The 23,994-nt window shown below is 44.1% G+C and overlaps 1 protein-coding gene across 1 annotated transcript in view; it reads right to left on the bottom strand.

The window, feature by feature from the left end:
- Positions 1-3,352: 3,352 nt before the first annotated feature.
- Positions 3,353-23,994, bottom strand: part of LOC128748042 (uncharacterized) — a 101,200-nt gene continuing 80,558 nt past the window's right edge. Inside the window, exons 6-18 of the mRNA XM_053846433.1 lie at positions 23,793-23,978; positions 23,481-23,616; positions 20,186-20,283; positions 19,450-19,569; positions 18,328-18,404; positions 17,018-17,196; positions 16,207-16,477; positions 12,791-12,869; positions 10,837-11,029; positions 6,042-6,184; positions 5,741-5,955; positions 3,923-4,674; positions 3,353-3,431 (exon numbers count right to left, since the gene is read on the bottom strand). Coding sequence (XP_053702408.1) covers positions 3,373-3,431; positions 3,923-4,674; positions 5,741-5,955; positions 6,042-6,184; positions 10,837-11,029; positions 12,791-12,869; positions 16,207-16,477; positions 17,018-17,196; positions 18,328-18,404; positions 19,450-19,569; positions 20,186-20,283; positions 23,481-23,616; positions 23,793-23,978 — 2,508 coding nt within the window. The 3' untranslated portion in view covers positions 3,353-3,372. The remainder of the gene's footprint in view (positions 3,432-3,922; positions 4,675-5,740; positions 5,956-6,041; positions 6,185-10,836; positions 11,030-12,790; positions 12,870-16,206; positions 16,478-17,017; positions 17,197-18,327; positions 18,405-19,449; positions 19,570-20,185; positions 20,284-23,480; positions 23,617-23,792; positions 23,979-23,994) is intronic.

Here is a 23,994-nt window from a genome sequence, read left to right as displayed (position 1 = left end):
CTTTGTTCCCTCCAGCTTCATAGCAGCACAGCTGGAGCTCATCCTCTGATCTAGCTTGCTGATTTCTACACCTGGGTTCCAGTCTGCGCTGCCAGATGGTTGTTCCACATCCTCTGGTAAAGTTCCCCTTGAGATCTGTTTCTTCTGCGTTCTTTAAAAACCTTCTATCTAAAGGAAGACACTCCCATGTACAGTGACGCAGGCATCGATCATGCTAGCAATAGCCACCGTTAGCATGGTTGTAAGATTCAATATTACACCACAGACACGTTTCTATATGTATTTGCATTGAACAATGTGAGAATTTTAGATTTAGATTTAGAGAAATAAAGGTTAAATATATGCAATATTACAAGAGGTCTCCTCGCTGTTGACACTCTGAGCAGCCATCTTGGATTGCAAAATCGTGGAGGTGAGAATTCTCCCACATCCCAACTGAGAAATTTGATGCCAGGTGGCATCATCTTGGGAGCAGAGCTGGGAATTTCCCAGTTCAGAGGATAACTAGAACGCAGGATTGGTCATGATATCCTGCTTCTGCACAGAACCAGAACAAGTGTAAGCAGTAACTAGTCGGCGACTCGACAATGAGAATAATTGCAGCAATTTATTCATTCATGAAGTCACACAACAGTAAACAGAAGGACGAACCGAGGGTGTCACTGAACAGGAAGCAAACACAGATTGAACTGAGGAATAAATCTGGAAACAGAGCAAACAAGAAGCACTCACTCACAGTACAACAAGCCCAAAACACAACAGAGAGTCAAATCATCGTAAAAGTGGATCAGGACAGCGGCGCTCTACTGCCGTTGATGGTCTTTCAACATTTACTCAGAGCTTGACCTATTGACTTCCCCGAACAGGCCTCAGCAGGAAGAATCAAAGTGGAATTTGGGTCCGAAATGTGACTTTTTTTCTGTCAGAATAACTTCATGTGAAAGTCAACAGCCAGATCTACGACTTCCGATTTAGAATTAGAACTTGGTGTTATACATAAAATCATCTAATTTGATATTTCACAAGGACATTTCATTCATATCCTCTGTCTCTATTCTTCTGCCATCTCCTGCTCTAGGATGCATTTCATTAATCCGAAATGTCAAGATTTGCATTCTCATCTCTTGATCTACAACACTGCACTTCACCTCGCGCTCTGGCTCGAACGCGCCTTTGGCGACTCAACACCGCCACCAAGTGGCTACAACCTTCAAGTTCCTTCTCCGTCAACAGGAAAAGGAGAAATGCCTTGCGGTCTGTTATCACTTGGAAATAGGTCAATTTACGCGTTTTCCGCATAATAGAGATGAAGAATAAATGAATCCATAATGGGCATATTTTCAGTTACAGCCACTCCAAATATTAAAATTACGCAAATGTATTCCCTTCTCTTGGCATTTTTGAAATGCAACACTTTATGTTTGGTTGATTTAGATTCAAATGTTATTACACAGCTGTACAAAGAAAGTATGTCCAAAATTATTTTTAAAAGTGGTTATAAAGTTATAACGATAATTTTATTATTTTTTTAAAAAATATAGGAATTAAAAAAGAAGAAAGAAAAAGAAAAGAAAGAAGAAGAAGAAATATAGGAATTATTTAAAAGGTTGGCAATTAAAAAAAAAAAAAAATGTAAAGGTCATCATATGTTTATTTTTCATGAAAGCAGAGTTTAAAATCATAATATTATTTTTATTTTATTTTATTTTATTTCACTCTTTTAAGTCTTGGGAACCAAATACTTTTTTACATAATCAAAAGGTAAAACGTATTGATGGAAATTATTTATGATATATATATATATATATATATATATATATATATATATATATATATATATATATATATATATATATATATATATATATATATATAATAAGAAGTGTGTGCATATATGCATATTTTGTGATTATATATATATATATAAACAAGTTGAACCGTGGACATTTGATACCTCACAAAGCCTGACGTCACACGACGACTCTCAAAGAACGGTTTCCTCAGTTGGACATAAGCAGAGTGGCATTACAGCGCCCCCCTGCTGTGCTCAAACACTTCCACTCCTACACTCCTTGCACCAAGGACCAGCCTCTTCCTTTGTGTGTCCGCGTCTGCCTCAGAATAATTGCAGGGTGCATTGTGGGTAATGAAGTGCTGCCACGGCACTAATTCCAGCTTTCTTTCCGTGAACAGTTATAGCACGGGGCCGGGACTTTGTTGCATGTATTGTGGAGGTCTCACAGTAAAGTATACGCTGCGATTGAGCACAGCTCGGAGTCTGAATAAACAAGTGGTTAGAAGTTGACATTGTGAGTCGCGGCATGAGTCCAATGTTTTATTGTCACGTGAAAACCAAAGCGAATAATCGCTGAGGATGAGAACGAACGCATCTGTACCATTTCTGATGGTATATTTCTGATGTATTTGTTCACAATAAACTAAACAAAAGTACTTTTTTTTCATTCATGTAAATGGGAACAATTTCATGAATGATCATCTTAATGTTTATATATAATATTTTATTATTTATTGTATTTTAATAAGAGAAATAAGCCTGAAAATTTAGACAAAAAAATATTTTTGTCCAACATACAAACAATTGATAGCATCAATATTCAAGTTCCAAAGAAAGTAGAGGTTCGGTCGGTGACTGCCTCAATGGAGAAGAAAAAAATGATAGAAAAACCTCTGCCTAAAGGATAGCTGACGTTTATCTAACCTCCGGTTCTGTTATTTGGCCATTTTCTTGGCTCATTAGAAACAGTGGAAAACACATGTGATGGGTGAGGAAAGGGCCGGACCTCTGTGCCTTGTGGCGGCTGCGTCTGACAGACAGATGGCTGCTGGATTATTTATAACAAAGCCTCCCAACCTGTCCGACTCAGAGAACAACCTGCCAGGGCTTTTGGAGCCAATATGACTTGACAAATGGACAAACACACGCTTTTGTTGCTCTCTTGAAACATAACTTTTTACAAGTTTTCTCTTGCTCAAACGTGACAAAGCCGAATCACGGATTTGTTTGCGTCTTTCTGGCATTTGCAGAAGTGAAATGCGTCATGGGCCATTCGGAGCAAGCGAAAGTGGGAACTAAAATGCAGGCACTATATAGTAATATGACAATATTGTTGGTAACAAAACTGTTTATTTAAAAATGACATACAGTGAAATATAATACAAATAATGCAGCAAAAGCAATAGTGAAACACTGGTTCTCTCAGTCAACAATTCCAACTTTCCAGATTCCACCTCAGGACTCCATTGACATTTCCAGCCAGAACAAGTTTCCCAGTGAATCTAAGATGAAGTCGGGGCCTCAGTGCTTTGGATTAGGGGCCCTCACTGTGATCACATTGACTCAGTCCGGGAGGTCTAGTAATGACTAAATGGTGCGGTCTCCTTCAACTCATGGTACCCCTGGTGCTTTGGCTCTGTGAAGAGACAGAGAGGTCAGTTAGGTCTCTATAAGACTGGTTTAGGATGTGCAGCTAAGACAGTTGTGCTGGAGCGGTTTATTGCTACAAAACACTTCTTTCTGTTATTCATTTTAAAGAGCCTTTATGGAGTGACGTAAAATAACAACTGAGTGTTCGTTCGGGCTGGAACGGTCCGTACAGAGGCAGGAAGTGAAATCGGTAGTTTGCGTAACCTTGCTAGCCTTTAGGTTTGAGACCATATAAGTGTGTTGTGCCGAAGCGACGTGATTCACAGGGCGTGAAATCCCATTATCTCAGGCCGTTTTCCAGTCCGATCCATAACAATTTATGCCCCACTCTGCTCTGACGTGATGCTGTTACTCAAGGCCATTGTGTTCTGGATGAAGAGCCAGTTCACGTAATGATTTTCTGTGCATCCCAGATAATGTAGGTGAGAATGGCTGCCAGCAGAATGCGTTTAAGTGTGTAGATTAGTGTGACAGTACCGAGGCTCATATTCTCCTCAACCACTGGCCGCTGCTCGCTGCTGTTCACCACTCTTGCCTGCGCCGCGCCCAGAATGGTCATGATGTCCACCAGGTTCAGCTTGCCCTCCTCCTTGGCCTCCTCCAGCTCATCGGCCAGCTCAAGCGCCGCCTCTTCACGCTCCTCCAGCTCCTCTTGGCTGAGCATGGCGTTCAAGCCTTGCCCTGCAGTGGTGGCGCCGACCTGCGGCGGCGCTAGGGAGCACAGCGCCCGAACCTTTCCGTAGGATTTCAGGTGCGCCACGTTGGCGCGCAGGAACAGCAAGAGAACATTGAGGTCATTGAGGGGGCATCCCAGTCTGCGGCTGTTCAGGAGGTCCAGCGCGGGGAGAACCTCGTACACGGAGATGAAGGTCGTGTCCCAGACGAAGAGGCGGATCAAACTGAAGAGCACGATGGGCGCCAGCAGGACGTAGATGGCGCCGTTGGCGACGCTGATCACTTGGAAGACCAACTGGCCGATCATCTTGCACTGCACCAGCTCAGGAACCCAGGTCTGGTCTCGGAGCATCCCGGTTCTCACGAAGCAGCTGAACTCGTCCTGCAGGAAGGCCGACAGGTGGAAGTAGGCCAGGTAGAGGCAAGCCGCCGTCATGAAGGTGAGGAGGAGGAAGCCGCGCAGGAAGAGCATGCTGACCAGGAAGTAGGAGCTCTGCTTGCACTTCAAGTACCTCTCCAGCAGAGGGTACTCAAAGTAGCGTTTCCTTTTGGCCCTGCAGATCACAAGGAGAAGGGAACTGAAAACCACGTCCCTCTCAGATGTTTACACATGTTCCTATATTTAGATCATGACTCAGTAGGTACCACTTTCGGTTTTTCGGAACGGCTCACCACAGACCTCCATCAAGTCCAACTGAGCTTCAGCAAGTGAAAGTTGATCTGGTACATGTAGGAACTACTGCATTACTTCAGTATTCAGAGCAGAAATGTGTTTGTGGACTCATGAGGCTTCATGAAACAGTGTCCAAATATTTCAGAGCCCACAACATGCCACTGTCTGCTCTGAAATATTTGGATTTCAGATAGTGATGGGTACATTATGTTTCATGACACAAAAGTGAGGGGTCGATGAGGTGTCATGAAACAGTGTCCTGATTTTTAGAGGCCACCAGATGGCGCTGTCTGCTGTAAAATGTTTGGACGTGAACGACTAATTCAATGAAACCTCTTATCATTTCTAAACCAAGAGCCCCACCCGGTGGCCTCTGAAAATGATGACACTGTTTCATGATGCCCCATCTAACCATCACAACTTTGAAATTCAAATGAAAACATTTTAAAGTGGGAGCACCACCTATGAGGGCAGTGTTTCATGAAGCCTTGTCAGCCCATTGCACACCTAAGACTGTCTTGTCCCGGCAGGATACTATGTACCAGATTGGTGGGTTCGGGGCTTACCACTGAACGGTGGACCTCCTTAGGTGGTACGTGTTACTTTGAATAACAAAAATCTGTGTTTATAAAATGAAAAAGGTTTAAAGTCAAACGTGGATTTTAACCGTATGAGATGCTGCTTGTCGAGGTGGTTAATAATTCCATCTCCATAAATCACGCGATGAAGTGAGAATGGCTCGGTCGCTCGAAAATGTTTGCTTGACATTTAGAACAAAGCATTTATCAATGGCTTGCGACAGAATGAGACTGCACACGGTTGGTGATTATTCCCATCAGAATTCAGGACCGTCTTATGACCCAATTCTTGAAGGACACCAGCCCAGATTTGTGGGAAAAAAGCCTCCAGATTAAAAGCATCATTCTGATAAAAGATTCATGAAGCACCTCTGGAGCTCAGCCTGGAAGGTGAGTGGGTTTTTGGTGGCCTGGCGCATGTCCAGAATGCTCTGGGCCATTCGGACCGAGCGGTTGTAGGACTTGTCCAACTCCTCCATGACGAAGAGCAGGTCGGACCCCAGAGTGGGCATCACCAACTGTCTCCAAATCAGGGCCGGCAGATACATCAGCACCGCCATGGCCAGAAGAGAGTAGGGGAACATCTGGGTGGGAAATGGGACGTTAGCAGCTGAGCCTCAGTGTCCAGCTTAGCGGCTGCTGTAGGCCTCTGACACTCGCCGTGACTTACTTTGTGGACCCAGAGCGAGCGTTCCTCAAAGTTCCCTTCGCTGTCAAACTCGTGATGCATGAGGGAGTCCCAGCAGTACGTGTCGACGTAGCCGGCCTGCTTGATGGTGAAATTGCTGGGAGGGAAACAGCTGATCTGAGGCCCTGAGGAATAAACACATGATGATGGGAGCTGTTAGCACCTGAAGTGGGGGATCGGTTCCTGATGCCCACTTTCATCCTTCCACATCTGCTTGGCCCTGAGCCTCCAAGCACTTGACAACACAAACACACACTCATGCACACATTAGGTTTTATTTCCTCTGCCATTCCAGCGACTTTGACTCGTGGACTGGTTCATGGTTTGGTTCATAGGTCAGAGAGAGGCCACCACCACTGGGATAAGAGGGATCGAGAGCTCAAGATCGGGTGGTTTGCATGTTATTGAATGTTTAGCTGGGAGATCCATCCTTCCATCATCCATCCATCCATCCATCCATCCATCCATCCATCCATCCTTCCATCCATCCATCCATCCACCCATCCATCCATCCATCCATCCATCATCCATCCACCCATCCATCCATCCATCCATCCATCCATCCATCCATCCATCCATCCTTCCATCCATCCATCCTTCCATCCATCCATCCATCCACCCATCCATCCATCCATCCATCCATCATCCATCCACCCATCCATCCATCCATCCATCCATCCATCCATCCATCCATCCTTCCATCATCCATCCATCCATCCATCCATCCATCCATCCATCCACCCAGTCATCCACCCTTCCATCCATCCATCATCCATCCACCCATCATTCCACCCATCTTCCATCCATCCTTCCATCCATCCATCCATCCTTCCATCATCCATCCACCCATCCATCCATCCATCCATCCATCCATCTTCCATCCATCCTTCCATCCATCCATCCATCCATCCATCCATCCATCCATCCTTCCATCTAGCCATCCAGCCATCCGTCCATCCATCCATCCATCCATCCATCCACCCATCCATCCACCCATCATTCCACCCATCTTCCATCCATCCATCCTTCCATCATCCATCCACCCATCCATCCATCCATCCATCCATCCATCTTCCATCCATCCTTCCATCCATCCATCCATCCATCCATCCATCCATCCATCCATCCATCCTTCCATCTAGCCATCCAGCCATCCGTCCATCCATCCATCCATCCATCCATCCACCCATCCATCCATCCATCAGCCACCCACCCATCCATCCATCCCTCCATCCATCCATCCACCCAGTCCTCCACCCTTCCATCCATCCATCATCCATCCACCCACCCATCCATCCATCTTCCATCCATCCTTCCATCCATCTATCATCCATCCATCCATCCTTCCATCCATCCATCCATCCACCCAGCCATCCATCCATCAACCCATCCACCCTTCTATCCATCATCATCCATCCACCCACCCACCCATCCATCCATCCCTCCATCCATCCATCCATCCATCCATCATCCAGCCAGCCATCCAGCCATCCGTCCATCCATCCATCCATCTGTCCATCCATCATCCATCATCCATCCATCAATCCACCCTTCCATCCATCCATCCATCCATCCACCCTTCCATCATCCATCCAGCCATCCGTCCATCCATCCATCCACCCATCATCCACCCTTCCATCCATCATCCATCCATCCATCCCTGTGCCTATGTTTGACTATGTTCTTGCGTTGTCTTCGGTCTCATGTCTTGTCATGTCATGACCTTTTGTCGTGTAAACTAAACCAAACTAAACTCTAAACCCCTTGTGAACCACTGATATAAATACATTGCTTGAACAGCTTGAACACAGCCGCTCAAAATCCTGGAGGTCCTCAACCTGAGTGAATCAGGAAAATCACACGTCTCTAAATGGCAACCGACATTTAAGAAACTGGGGGTTCCTCCCCCTCCTCCCCCTTATAATTAGGTCACCTTGACAGAGCGGATTCTACCCGGCAACTTCAGACTGTCCCTGAGCCATCCGCCTTGAAACTGCTGAGGTTTCCTCCCCGCAGCAGGCAGATTGAAGGGTGTGTCCAACAACTTACAAGAGAAAACATACAGCCTCTATTTATACCGTGCCCATGTGTCTGGAAGTAGAAACGCACTGCTTCTAATTTAGCACCTGCTTGTGATTTCTTTTTTCTCTTTCATTCACCGTGGGCGTTTGGGCGTGTTCTTTATCAGCCACATCTTAGCTGATTAACGCTGACACTGTATACAGTTATTCATTTGGAAGATGGAAAATACACATCACCAAAAAATAAATGTGTCGACATAACCATAAAAAGACAAGTTTCATTGTTGTTGTAACTGCCACCATCAGTGTAGTGTCTCCCTTCACTCTTCCCCAAACTGAGTGTAAGCTGGAGCTTCAGTTTTAGGTAAGATACTGGGGCCAACTCTCAGGGACTCACTGGGATGTGTGGGACTCTCTCCTTGTGTAGTTGGTTGATCCTCGACAATACAATCCTTCTTGCTTCTTCTTTTGTAAAATCATAAATCTATATACATTTGTCCTGCAAATGTTCAACACTTTGCTTCTGAAAATGTCTTTTGTTGGAATGTATATCTACTCCCACTGTGTTAGTACTATTCCTTAAGGATCTACAAGTAACATCTGACTTATGACCGGGATTGGTTCCGACCAACCGGTCGTAAGTCGCATTGGACGAAAGTGGAATGCCATTCAAAATGGCCGACGCGAGGGTTATAGGTGCTACTGTAGTGGTAGATGGCTGTGTGAGAGTGAGATGCTGGGATACTGTGCTGCTGTAACTGTCGTACGTGGTGCCAGACATTGAATTAAAAAAAAAAAAAAGCATCTGCTGTCCGTGGTTGTTAGTGCTGGTGGACGTGAGTTGAGCAGGTCGTAAGTTGGATGTTACTTGTATGTGAATTTGTTCAGCAAAACACTTTGCTTTTGAAAAATGTCTGGAATGCTGGAATGTATATTTACACCCGCTGTGTTCGAACTATTCTTTAAGGATCTATTTATATTCATCTTTGTTTTGTCGTAACAGGTCAAAACAAAATGACAAAAATGTTCATGTTAATCTTATAATACAGCATATATCATTATATTGTTATATATATATATATATATATATATATATATATATATATATAGAGAGAGAGAGAGAGAGAGAGATGTTTTTATTTTCATCCATGTATGCTATTGTTTTAGATAAGACACTCGGGTGTGTGTTTCTCTCTTCTTGTGTAGTGTGTCCATCCTCTTCTCACAGTCATGCAGGCTGTTACTGATTGTGTCGCTTCTTATGAATATGACAAAGAGGAAGTACAGAATAACTTCTATAGTGGAACAGCTTTGCTCATACAATTTCTGCACGTGCAAATGTGAAAGGAGCAGTGTGACCTTTTGTTTGTTTGGTTGCTCTCCCTGTGCTCTTACATCACAACAGACAGCAACATGGCGACTCCTGCCGCTAGGAAACACCAACCTTTCATCCCGCCAACTCCTAGAAGCTATTTGCTAAAGTTGGAGCTTCTGTTTGTGCCACTGGAATCTCTTCCACAAGAGTTCAGGTGGGATCAGACTGTATCACCAGGATCCATCAGCGAAGTGGCAGCGTGTCACGATGGCGGCGCCCCACCTCTCGCCCTCCCCCGAGTTCATCGACACGTCTGCTCATTTGACTAGATTAAAGTGAGGAAAGGTCTTGTAATTGCTGCTGGAGCTGCACATGGATGTCAAGCGTCATCCGGAGCAACAGGCGGATTGCAGCTCAGCTCAGAAGCGACGTTTAGTTCGGAGCTCAGGCTCATCAGCTCAAACCGCTACTCAGGGAAATGACATGCAAGTTTCCACCCCCTTTATTTCACGGCTTTAAAGAGGAAGATGTGTGACGGAGCAGCTCCGACAATCCGTCACCCAGAGCTCCTCCACACAACTTCTTCATACACACTAGAATCACACCCAAACACATGAAGAGACGCGTCTGGCAGCCGGCCCGAGCATAACACGCACGTGTTCCCAACACAAGCGGTTCTGCTGCTGCTTATTTATGTGCACACTTTTGCACGGTTTATGTCACACGTCTGAAAATTACATTTGCTGTGATTTAGGATTTTCTTGAAGAAATGGCCTCATAAAAATAAATACGTGGAAATAGTACACTTTCAAACATGCATGAAAAGACTGAAGCAGTGTTTAATTTTAACATGGAATTTGGTGCGCCGTGATTCGTCGAGGGGAGGGGGAAAAGGGGTGTTTCAGGAAGCCATTTTGTTTTGTTTGGGGAGGGTGTGTGATGGTGGCAGAGAACGGAAACCCCTGAGTTGGAAAACCAATTGTTTGTTTTTCTGTTTTTGCAAAGGTGACTCGGTTGTTTTTGTGGATGTCTGTCTAGTTTTCCCTGTACATTTAGTAAATAGCCTCTTTGCTGCATTTGTTTTTCCACTTTTTGTAAATCACTGCACTTTTGAAAGAAGACCACAATAAGTTGCACCTTTTTCTATTTTTTTTTTTTTCATTTTTTTTTTTTTGCTGAGACAACATGACAGTCCCACTGGTGTCCATCAGGCCATGCACGAGTGCGACGTAGCTGAGTTTGAACCTGCTGTCTGATGTACCCTTTCACCTCTCAGTTTTACTAAGCTCACAAATGTTTCTGTGCGCTCCGTACACAAGCGAGCAGAAGATATTCCCTCTCTTGGTCTGCATGTCTTGATGAATGGCTCGAGGGCAGAGTGGAGCAAACAGATGCAGAATAAAACATGAATCCAGGCGGAGAATTGAAAGACGAGTCTCACCGAGGGAAACCTCCCGGGCGAAGGCCATGCAGACCAGCAGCAGCGGAAGGCCCACCGACACGTACTTGATGACCTTGTCCAGAGGAAGCTCCAGCTCCAGGTGGCTGATCCGGTTCAGTGTCAGGCCATCCTGCAGCAGGGCGTCTGACAGCATGGCCTTGGCCGCCGCCTTGGCGATGGACATCTTGGACACCTAGTTATGAAAGTCAAGACCCCTGTCAGTCTTCAAGCGCGGAATAAAGCGGACGTTATATATATTTCAAACCCAAATAAAGGACATCAACGGCATATTAAATGTCAAGTTATCCCCAAACAGTTAGTAGTTGCTGGAGGCAGAATGAACCAAACTGTTCAAAAAATGTGAAATATGTATTCAGTTAAAAGTATATGAGTTTAATTCAAATTCAAAAGAGAGCTGGAAGTTACTCAGTTGGGGGCCACATGCTGCTTTTCCACCGAACCTCTTGCTTCTTCTCTTGTAAAATCACAAATATATCTGAATTTGTTCTGCAAAAGTTCAACACTTTGCTTCTGAAAAATGTCTTTTGTTGGAATGTATATTTATACCTACTGTGTTCGTACTATTCTATAAGAATTCAAATGCATATGTTTTGACATTAATAGATATCATAAGTCTCCAAATTATTCGGTTAAATTGAGTAAAAAAATTTTTAGATTAATTCCTAAATTCCAGATTCCTTCTATTGCCTTTTAATATGATTTTAAAAATATATATATATTACTCATAAGCATCCTTGTTTTTCACAACAGGTCAAAACAAGTTGAAAAAATCGTCATGTTAATATTATAATACTGCATATATCATCATACTGCTGATGTTTTCATCCATGTTTGCTGTTGTACTAAGAGGAAAATGAAGTGCATTTTCCGTCCCAGCAGTAAGACTTAATCTCATCCATGTAAAAATTCTGAAGCATGTATATGTTGTGGAAAATATATTTATGTTGAGACCCAGTCTAAACCAAAGGGGAGAAGTTAATGATGGGCAATATTGTTTGAATAAAAATGGATTTATTTGTATGAGTTTTCTCTGCTCCAACTCTTTCAGGACCAAAAACCAAACATACATTTGTCATTCATATATTCATAAACATCTCGGGTAAATACGGAACCATTTTTGTTTAACCAACGTGATATTTTAAGCCTTAAATGCAGCTATGTTACCCGAGCATTTTCAGTAGTAGAAGACAGAGTAAGTTTGCCAACAGTATGTTTAGAGCAGAGCGACGCCCTCATTCAACTGTGTTTGTTCTGCTCTTCTGATCTAATCCTGAACACCTTCCTCTACTCTACTCCCAGACACCACCCCTGGATGAAACAAATCTACTGTATATTTTCTTTGCTAATGTTAGTAAAGTAACAGCTCACTGAAGAATACATACCAAATATGGGGAGAGAACTACACGTTTTACTTCCAGTATAAGCTCATTCAATGCAACAAGAACATGCAGGAGGCAGCTGGTCTTTTGAGATCCAGACGCATCACTTATATTCATGGGAGGAGGCTTGGGAGAGATGAACTGAGACGTGAGATGGATCACCAGAAAGAATGGGTGAAAATCACCAAAACAGCGATGGTGTTTTCCCAGAAGTCACATGCTACCACTCATGTTAGCATTTATCCTAGCTGCTTTTGAACTGGTGTGAGACAAAAGCAAATGGCATCACTGTAGAGAAGTGCTGTGGATGAAAAGTCACGCGACGATCTTACGGAGCGACTTACCGAGACCCGGGTAATTCTCCCTGAAAATGCGATGGCGGGGCTCCTGTAAAGGCTGGCTCAGCGTTGGCCCGCTGCTTATGTATCCGGGCAGGGCTAGAGTAAATGAAAGGCTGGATCTGGGCTGGTCCAGTCCAGGCTCGGTTCAGCTTGTAATTACAGAGGGGGACATCTGGGAGCATGTGGTGGCCCAGCTGGCAGCAGCTACTGGACCTCCAGCACGGAGCAGCAGGCCAGGGCGTTCCACCGAGCCCTGTGTGAGCCTGGGCCCCGGTGCTGAGGCGGCTCAGCTCTAGTTCAAACAAGCCGACCGTGGTCAGTGGCTTTTTCAGACTCTGTCATTGTGGGGCTATTTTTACTTCCAGCGCAGCTTCGGAGCTGCTGTTCCACTGCTTGTCTGAACTAACTAAACCGAAGGTCCGTGTAGGAAGGCAGTCATGACTCCACTCTGGTATTTGAGCCTCATCGAGCCAGAGCTGCGAGTCTGTCATCACCCATCCTGCATGGACACAGGCCTTCACATCGTCCCCTCACACAACAATTCCGCATCTCCTAGGTTGGTGTTGTCAGTGGGCAACTGCCAATCTCTCCTATGTTGGACCTGACTGCACAAGAGCTGCACTTTCTCTCACATTCTTTCACTCTCTTGATTTGAAGCCATGAGTGAAACGTGATAAAGAGTCATCTCCTCTGGTCTGTTTCAGTTTTGTCTGTTGTTATGTGAAGAGCAGTGATGCAAGTAACATGTTACTTATTAACGCGTTACTCTTATATCACTATATTTCTATTTCAAAAGTTACTTATCTAAGTAATCGTGCGTTACTATTGTTGCCATTGTCAGGAAGCAAAATATTGACATTCACTTTCTACAACTGTGTCTTTGTGCATGATGTTGTGTGCGGGACACACCAGTCACGGTTTCAACACGTGGGCAGCTCACGTGTCAAGCTGCCGGCTACACTGCAGTAAATAACAGAGGCGTGAGGAGAGAGATGAACGTTTCTAGCTGAAAATACAGCCACTACTTTGAACTAGTGTGTGCTATAGATGACAGTATTAACCCTGCAATTCCACCAACTAGCAGAAGTCACTGGTTAAAGAGAGCGACATAAAGTAGCCTCGCAAAAGTGCAAACTCAAAAAACTGTGTACCAGTTTTTTTTAATCCTCTTCAGAGGTCAAGTTAAACGACACTTATAATAGATTTTTAGACTTTTATAGATTTTTTTTTTTTTGGTGCAGGCAGAAACGGTACTGATGATGCATTTTCTCTCAAAAGTGAGCGATAAAATGATCCTCTGGCGCAACTGAGACCTACTAAACTTTTGCCTTGTAATTTAAAAAAAGCAAAAAAGTAAAATAATAATAAAAATAATAGGGCATTCCTCCAATTTATTATATAAATGACAATATATCGCTTTGTTTTGTTTTTTATTCTTGTTGCTTATTGTGTGTGGTTTCCCTTCCAATGAGTTAGAGTGTGTCAAAGTAAAACATTGACTGTAGATTCATATAACTGAGATTGTGCTAAAAAATGACCCCAAACATGGACAACACTGGACCGCCAACAACTCCAACCTCAAACTTGACATAAAAGATATTGTTTAGGCAATGAGAGCTGTGGTCGGCTGCCAAATGTAACTTGACAAGTAACTTGTAATCTGACTTAGTTACTTTTGAGAGAAGCTAGGAACCCTTCTTGGAATAGATTCCAACATTGCAGCAAGTTAAACTTCGGTGCCCACACTCATTGTGCAGAAAGTGCTGCGCCCATCCTCCCCTTATACTGTGGCATCAGTAGCCTAGAAATTCCCCTCGATCTCCCGAGGTCCCATCTGGTCGTCTTTTTCTAGGTAGTCAACTGACCCTATCATAACATGGTGATCATAACTGGTGTTGTTCCTCAACTTTGCCTTATTCTTGACACTACAGCAGCTTCTTCTTTTGCTTCATGCTGACACGATTCACTAGTCTTGGTTTGAATTTGCCTCCAAATGCCATCAAACCGTGTCCATTACAAAACATATTCCCGCAATGACTGTGAACATACAGTACAGTATAGAACAGACTCTTGTTGCAATGGGTCGATGAGGTTTCATGAAACAGTGTCGTGATTTTCTGATGTGAAACCTCACATCATTCCTATAAGAAGAGCGCCATCTTGTGGCGTCTGAAAATTCAAACACTGTTGCATGATACATCAGCTACCCATCACTGAACTTATGCAGTCTATGACAAAAGGTTGTTTCTAGTCAGACCTCTTTAAGTTTAAGTTTTGCAGTACAATTGCTGCTTCTATTCCAACCACTCTCAAGTCAATCATACCAAGATGTAAAACCCTGCTCGAGTCACGGGCCAAACTGAATTTCTATTTCTATTGTACTGTAAAACTAGCCACGAGAAAGTATTGGGTAAAATTTATGATACTATTGAATTTAATTGAGGGGTTTACTGTGGGCCACACAAATCTACTTGGTGGACAAAATGTGGTCCCCAGGCCTTGAGTTTGACGCAGGCTCCACTGTTAGCTTTGCATTGTTAATTCACATTAAATTTCATATTTAAAGAAGGCTATGAATCAGCACTCAGTTGGTTGTAGCCATTTGTTCAACCCTCTGGATGAAACATGGTGGGCGTTTTCCAGCAGCACAAATAACAGACTCCACCAAGGTTACAGCAACAGCTCAGCCTCCGCCTGCGTTATCATGTGGACGTCTTGTTCATGTCATAAAGCAGGGAAACAAACACTTTAAAATGTTTTAATAATTAAAATTGGTCAATTAAAACACAGTCGGTTATGACAACAAGGCGTACAAATGAAATAGAAATACCCCCTATTGTTTGTCACTTGTCTTGGAAGATCTGATAGAAAAAAAAGAAAAACCAATGGAGACAAAAATATTCATGAATATTACAATAAACACTCAGAACACACAGTATAACATGTGACCCCCTCCCAGACAATCACAATAGAAATCCAGTCCATGTACAAAAACAGACAGCTTCACAGTTTCTTCAAAATCCGTCGTCTTTTTTTTCCCTTCAGTTTGTAAAAAGTTTCAGGAAGTCGCTGCGCCTGGACGGGCAGCAGGTGTCGTCCTTCTGTCTTGTTATTTTGAGATCACCTGCAATTCTTCTCAGATCTCAGGTGAACTTGGTGTGCGCGCGCGGCCACTCGAGGAGGCGACGTTCTGGGCCGAAGGAACTGAAGGATACTAACGGAAGTAACAGAATAAATATGCAAATCAGCACCAGAACCTCCTTCAGCGACGCGGATGTGATGTGCAGTCAAAACATTGTTACACAGAAGAAAATAAAATTCAAAGTTTCATGCTTGACAAAAGTTTCAGGAAGAAAATGTCGGACCTGAGAACCTACGAAGTCTTTTTTTAAATTTTATTTTGAAAAGCCACGACAGATGACGTGAAACACTTTCAAAGACGCTCTGATTTACATTCAGAATAGTTTTGTCTTTACACATTCTGTCACTGTGCAAAAGGTTTCCGATTCTTCCGCCAGCTTCGTCCGGACGTGTACAAAGTCTCATGACACAAGCGACCAAAGCGATTTCTTCCAAATTCCTGTGCCATCCTGGACATGTTCATGATTTCACTGGAGTTTTTTTTTTACTTCAGGTCCTCCGAGTGCTCCATGCTCAGATCCCTCCGCCCTCCTCCTCCTCCGCCTGACATTTGCCTCCTCCGGTCACTGTCCTCTTCTCCCTCTTCTTCCTCTTCCTCCTCCTCCATTCCTTCCTCCTCCTCCTCTTCTTCCTCCTCCTCCTCTTCCTCCTCCTCCTCGGTGCCGTCCATGGAGTCGTCAGCTCCCAGCATGGCCTGCTGCATAGCCAGTGTGGCCGAGTCCGACGACAGCGAATGGAGGCTGTCCAGACTCAGCGGGTCTGCGGGACAAAGGTGATGATGAGAACGCTGCATGATTGTAAAGTGACTTTGTTTTTCTACACTTGAAACTTGGAGAAAGAAACCTTAGAATCTTTAAAATCTAAAATCAATGCCTATAATTTTGTGTTTCTACCATCTAAAAAGTGTAGTCAGTTTCAACAACATCAACTGGAGTGGCCGGTTTTGCTGCTGTTTTCATCTCAAACAAGTTTAAAGTCAAGTTCTTTATCTTGTATTGCAAGTTAACGGAGACACCTTGTGGCCAGCGGTTGAAAAACTGCCAATGTTTTTAAACCGAATACACGTTTATTGATATTGATAGTATGAGTATGAGTTAAAAACATTGTTCCACTCGTAGTACAGGTAGAAATAGTAGCAGGATTAATGGTGTTTCAACTGTAGGGGAGTACGATAAATCAAAAGAGGGACTGTCGATGATGATCGTAGGAGTCAAAACAGTCCATTTCAGAAGGGGAAACACAGCTAGAATTTGATGTGACTGTTGTTCAGCGCAGCTAAATACAAGATACGACGCCTACTGTCGGAGTTGTTTCCCGTCTGCGCTCGGTGCGTCTGCAGAACTCCTGCTACGATCGAGTCGGGCCAGAAGCGCTGAGTGGGTCGGTGCTGAGACTTCATCTTCTTGGCTTTGGGAGCCGGGTCAGGGTTGCTGGCGTCCAGCATCGGCTGCAGGATGCGCCGGCGAGCGTTGATGAACCTGGGAGGAACCAAGAGCAAAAGCTGTAGCAGACTCTGGAATCCAAATACGACCATTTTCTTCCCTGTTCTTAAGCAATAAACAGCTTAAACTTCATGCACTGTTTTAAAAGATTTGACTTGGGACTTGACTTTTGGAGTTGCCTGCTGCTCTTAAGGCTGTAGACCAGAGGTTCTTCACTTTCCTGATCTCGGGCCCACCTTTTCCACAACATATAGGTCCAGGGACCATTCAAGAAATACAAGTTATTACTGTCTGATATCAGAATTACTGGCTTCATTTGTGTTCAATAACCACACTTGTAAACAAACAAACCAAATCCTTGTGAAATGGCATGAAACCGTTTGATCAGCGCAAACATATTAGTCACGGAAAAGTCCAACTAGCAGCAGCAGAAGGTGCAAGTCATGTGCATTAAATTTACCAAAGAAAAAAGGGGAAAAAAACTCCCTTGACGTTGAGAAAATTGGAAAAACTGTACATCATGAATACCATTCTGAATAAAATAAATATACTACATATTACTATAAATGTAATGAATAAAACAACGTCTAAATGTCATAAAATATTTTCTGTTTTCATAAAAAAGAGGTGTGACACAAAAACTTTAAGCGGCCCTTTAGGTAGGGGGCGCCAACAATGGTCCCACAAGACCCACCGCTCGTCGAAACCATGCGCTGTCAGATGTGTCCTGACAGAGACCAGTGTGTTTTCCCTGACCGATCGTTTGTAATTGAAGAATCCGACCGCTAGATGGCGTAATTATATCTTAAATAACTTGAAGTGGTTGAAACGGAGTTCATAACTCTGAAGTGTGTGGTATCTGTCAAAGCCGTCAGCACCACCTCTTCTTCTTCAAACATAAATATCTCTTCCGTATACTTGTGGCTTACAATCTTGTTGTTACCTGCCCTGTTGTTTGTGGTTCAGAGTGTCTTTGTGGATCCACACTTTATTCATATAATAACACATAATAAACCAGGTAATAGAGTGGTAACCAAGCATCATAAACACCTTTTATTGTCATTGAATTTTTTATTTTTGGTTAAGTGTCATGTGATGCTGCCAGGTTGATCTTCATAAGAACCGTTCATACATTAAAGACAGAAGACAGTTGTTGTGTTCTCTTACCAGTTATTGACTTGCAGTAGTGTGAGGCTTGTCTGTGCAGCAATCTGCCTCTTCTCGTCTTCTGTCGGGTACGGATGCTAAGGAGAAGACGGGAACAAGATGACTGAGTCAAAGTGTGTGTACTGCTTCAAAAACGCTTATTGAAATCACTGTTGTTTGAGGCATGACGGGGTTGGGGAGACGCGAAGAGCCAAATCAAGACACTTAATTTAGGGAGCACGGATAACACCTGGGAAAAATAGGTTTGTCAAACCGTACTTGGGTCACAACAAGCAGCTAATGACAGAAGAATATTACGACTCGACACAGGTCAAACCAATCTGGCAACATCTAAGTGGACAGGCAGGGGTGGAATTGGAAGCTTATTCTGGATGGATTGAAAAACCTGCTGACTAGTGGTGAAGCTTCATGAAACCTGTATTTGCTTTCAGAGGTCACTAGATGGCACTCTCAATTCCAAAAGCATTTGGATTTGAACAACAATTTGTATAAAACCTAATCTTTTTTTTTAAACTGAGTGCGCCACCTACTGAGCTCTGAAAATGAGGACACTGTTTCATGAAGCCTCATCAACCCATATCTACCTGTTATCCAGACAGCAATAACAATAGATGTCAGCTGATACAGAGGTCAGTTAAGCTGCTAGGTCAAAGCGGAGGAGGCTGACCACCTGAGACAGCTAGTGATGGGCTGGTGAGGTTTCATGAAACAGTGTCCTCACTTTCAGAGCCTACTAGATGGTGCTCTTTGGATTTGCGCAACCACATCATTTTTTTAAAGCATCATCTACTGAGCTTTGAAAATGAGGACACTGTTTCATGAAGCCCCATCACCCCATCACTTGGACAAAAAAGGCCATACATTTCAGTTAAACATTACGGTACTTGAGGTTACAATGGTAGAACAGTGAATAAATCGCATCATCTTACACGATCCACCATCTACGTCAGGTCAGACACAACTTGATATTGATAAATGTAGTTGTTTTACACGGTTCCCTTCAGTGCTGTCGCTTTTGATACATTTGTTTTGCGCGCTTGACAATTTAATACTGTAATATTGATAACAACCTCTATATCTAGTGTATTTAATTCGCAGAGCTGAAGGACGGCTCTCTCTCACCATGAGATGCTGGAAGAGCCAGGAGCGCATGATGTTGGTGGCTTGCTTGGGCAGAACCCCCCTTTTGTTTTTCGACTTCTTGTCCTCATTGTCCAACAGAGACGCCAGGTCCACGTTCACCTACGGACACCAGAGAGGGGAGAGGAAGTGAGAAGGAAGAAAAAAAAAAAAAGAAGTGGTCTGTGGCACTTATTGTTGCCGCGGAAACAAAGGGAGACAACCAATTAGCATCTTTTTTTTGTTTTCCGGTGGCGAGGGCAGAAACACCTCCTCAAGTGTCGCCATGGTAACTGAATTTAAGTAATGATGCTTAAAATATAAAAAGCAGCACCCTTGACAGTGTGAGCGCAGGAGAGGGTCAGCAGTCTGGCGAGTGCTGCCAGCAGACGCTGTTCACCGCTTCATCTTTAATCCATGTGTCTGTTTCATATATATTCAGTCGCTACAAACTCACCAGTCTGTTTTACAGTGTCTCAACTGCATATTTGGGGTTAAATTTATAGACACGCAGAGACAAACACTCGGGCTGATGCCAGGTGTTTGATGCCGTGACATCACTCGGAACCGCCACAGCCAGTCAGGGACAGCGGCTTTGTCTTGGCGTTGGAAGGGAACTAGTCAACTAGTTCCAGCTTGTATATTTATATGCGGCAGTCTCAGAGGGATGGATATGATATCAACAAATGAAGTCAGCGACCAGGAGCACAGAGGAGGGTCAAACGGCGGCTCATGTCACCTGTGAGTTCTGGATCTGGATGGTTCCCGGCGGCAGTGTTTGTGTTAACACTTGCCCCTGCGACGTCACCATGGCAACCGGCTGGTACAGGGTTCCACCTGGGGGGATAATTTAGCATCGTGAGAATTAAGCCACATCCGCGGCACCACATTAGAGTTCCCCCCCTTCCTGCACAACAGCAGCATGGTGATCAAGCGGCGGAATCAGTCGGAGGTGCGTTGATGTCTTTAGACCTTGAAAAGAAAGAAGCGCGGCGAGTGTTTTCGCTGGCGGCTTAATTAGCCTTGATCAAGACGCTCTTATCGCAGTCTGTTTGAGCTCTTCAGTGTCTGGTGATCAAAAGGCAGCCACATCGATTTATTTTAGGTTAAAAGGGATTTCCAGAGGGCAGGATTAACATTTCACTGTACATGCTTGACATTATCAGAGTCCATCAGCCCAGCGCTGCCAGTCACGCTGCGCTCTTATACACACGTACACTAAATGTCATCGTGGCGTTACGGTCCACTACGAAAGCCCCCATGGTTACCCTGCCACATCCTGAGAAAAATGCTCCTCAAATAGATGTTGCGCAACGGATGGAATTCTGGAAGTGGCCTCAGACAGCTACAATACAGTATACGACACATACATTATGAACTGCATAATGCAAACAAAAACATTTAGCATCAAAAGATACCGGATGCTTCAGATTCCTCTACCACTAGTTCTCCACTGGAGAACTGAGAACTGATTTATGGCATCCACAACTACACAACGAACGCCCCGAAAAAAGCCGCAAAAAACATAACGTGCGCGGACCGACCATCTGACCCACAACGCGCTTTGTTATTGTGTATAACGCAGCCTCTGTATGCAGACGTGTCCCGTTAGCTACATTTACTGACTGTTTTTTCTTCATATTGAGGTGTAAAACCTTTCCTGTCTCCACACTGGACCCTGGTAGAGTGTCACAGGGGAGGTGCTCGCTCTCCACACCTCCGAGGCTGGAGCGCTCACTCCAGGGTTTGATGTCCTGTTGTGGGCTGGAGCTCGAAAAAAAATAAATAAATAAATAAAAAAATGTACCTGAACTTTGCCTCCTGGTTCTGCCATGCACTCTATGTATACTGAATGCACTTTGACTACTATATTATTTGAGCGTGTCTACTTCTGATCCGACCCTGCCCCGTCATCGTACTTCATGTTTTTTGGACTCTTGCGCCTCCTGTTGGATTATTCAGCCTCGTATGCGGCGAATACACTTTTGGGTCGTCTGACTGTCAAAGTCTCCATAACTTTATTGAGAAATGTATCCTCCTTAAAAGGACGAGGAGGTGAAGAGGAGGGGTAGAGGTGGAGGAGGAGAAGATGAGGGCAATATTGCCTGCTCCAATACACACTCCAAAGAATTGGCTCCACCATAATCATCACAAACAGTGCACACAGCCTGGTACTGTGTGACAATGCACACCAATATGTTATCACGCAACTGAAGTGAAGTGAAATGACCCCTTAAAACCACAAAAGAAGACGGACGTAGAAAAGTGCATGCACTCTAAATGCTCTAACTCTGCTCTAACTAATATCTAGCTGACTTCATCTGCAATCTGAGCAACTGCACAACTCTTCAGAACAACTCTATTTATTTTGAGGTGACACCTCCCTCTGGTTGAAAACTTCTGAGGATGGCGCCACATCCCGTCACATTCACAGTCTTTTTGGTAGTGTGAGTTTTCTGCGGACGCCAGACAGATGTTCTCAGGTTCAGAAGCTCTCAGATGACTGCAGGGATTAAACCTGCTCTCTCTCGTACACCAACCAACATGCTTTTGAATATGGTCCCACACACCTGTACGATGTGGTGGTCATAAAAGTTCGCCCAGAGAAAGACTATATAAATGTGAAACCATTCCTACTCGGCCAAAAAGTAAGATCTGACAGTAAATCAGTCTGCCTGCCAGAGTACACACACCTGACTACGCCGGACTGTTTCTGACAATCTTATTGAATCCTTTATTTATTTATTTTTTTTCATTATGAGTACAACTGAAATATAACTTCCTTGTTATATTGTTTTCTTTTTTTCTTTTTTTTATATATATTTTTTGTCTTTTTCCTGGACTATTTAAGGAGTACTTCTTGTCCTTTAAAAAACATCAGCATTAGAAATCAATTTTTTATGGATATTTTGTGTAACCTAATTTCATAATAACACACAATATCCTGACTTTTTTGCCCTCTAGATTTTTCGTCATGTCATTTTTTTTCTTATCCTCCTTTTTTTTTGAGCCTGAAATCCCTGAGGAAATATTATTTCCTCCCCCGTGTTAATGTGTCGAGTCATCATTTTGGATATGAAAACACATTGACTACCAGTCTTCATAAATGTCAAGGACAATTGTGAAATGCATTGTTCAGCCACAATAACACTAACTGGAATAACAAGACTTTGGATTTAAGGCAAGCACTTCATTGAGTAAAATCACTGCATGTCCATACGTTGTATGTCAAAGACCACCTCTCACTTATTCAGGTGCGGATTGCAGCCTCAGCAGGGAACACCAGAGCCTGGCCACTTCTGCCAACTCCTCCCTGAAGGGTGTTCCACGACCATCAGGGAGATACAGTATAATGTTACCAGCATGTCCTGGGTCAGCCCCATGGCCTCCTCCAGAAACCACCTAATGTGTCTTCTCTCAATGTGGAGGAGCAGCCATTCTACTCTGAGCTTCACTCGGAGGTCAACATTTCCAACGCTAGTGACCATTGGGGAGGGTTGTAACATGGAGTGGTCGGTTGATCAAGAACCTTGCCTTGTGGCTCAGCTCACTCTTCACCTCAACAGTCCACTATACTAAGCGCATCATTGCTGACATCACCCTGATCAATTTATCAATCTCTCACTCCCTGTTCCCCGGAAGCCCTCCACTAAAAATGTCTTCCATACAAGAGAGTATCAATCCACCCTTTTCAGGCAGAGAATCATGGAGGGTTTGCAGATTTTTCTCAGTCACTTCACACCCAGCAGGCAGGAGGTCACTGCCCGATGGGACCAATAGGACCTGTGTGATGGTGGGATTCCAAGGTCCAGAAATTCAGACCATAAAAGTTAAGTACAAACCTAAGACAAAGGGCAGAGTCAAACTCCCAAAGGCAACTGCCAGCAATGCAAACCAAATGCTCTTTGACTCCGACAATATCATGATGGAATGCCTTGTTATAACAATCCACCCACCCATGTACTCATGGTGAGTGAGTTGAATCACTATATTCATAGCTCTTTGGTCACCAGCCTGGACAAGTCTTTGCTCACCTGACACTACTTGCGAGTTGATGGTAGTCATGGCGACGTTGCTCTGCTGTAGTCCTCCAGCAGACGCAACAATGCCCGATGGGTTAACAGAGCTGGAGACGGAGGTCATGGATGGAGAGGAGGTCTGAATGAGTTCCTGGAGGAACGACAGAGAGACACTCGTGAGCAAACACGGAGGGACAGTCCCTCGGCTGAAAGAGGACGGCATAATCCACCTGGAGGAAAGTGAGAGGGTGTGTCTTGGGATGTGCTATTCACAGACGGCGACGACCGTCAAGGAAGTGTGAGATCCACTGAGCGCCCAGGACTGACCTGCTGCATGCTGAGACTGGTGTGTGTCGGAGAATAGGGCCCTCCCAGGTCGTTTCGGAGGAGGTTGTCGCTGTGCATCTTGGTCTTGAGGCAGGTGATGTAGCGGTTGCAGAAGTCCTTACACAGCTCATTGACCTTTTCAAGTTCCAGGAGGTGGATCCGCAGCACCTGGATAGCCTTCACCATCTTAAGAGTCAGAAAC

This window comes from Synchiropus splendidus, chromosome 17 (assembly GCF_027744825.2).
Source record: "Synchiropus splendidus isolate RoL2022-P1 chromosome 17, RoL_Sspl_1.0, whole genome shotgun sequence".
Taxonomy (NCBI): domain Eukaryota; kingdom Metazoa; phylum Chordata; class Actinopteri; order Syngnathiformes; family Callionymidae; genus Synchiropus; species Synchiropus splendidus.
Note: the sequence above shows the minus strand (reverse complement) of the source record. Positions and strands in the feature narration are given on the sequence as shown.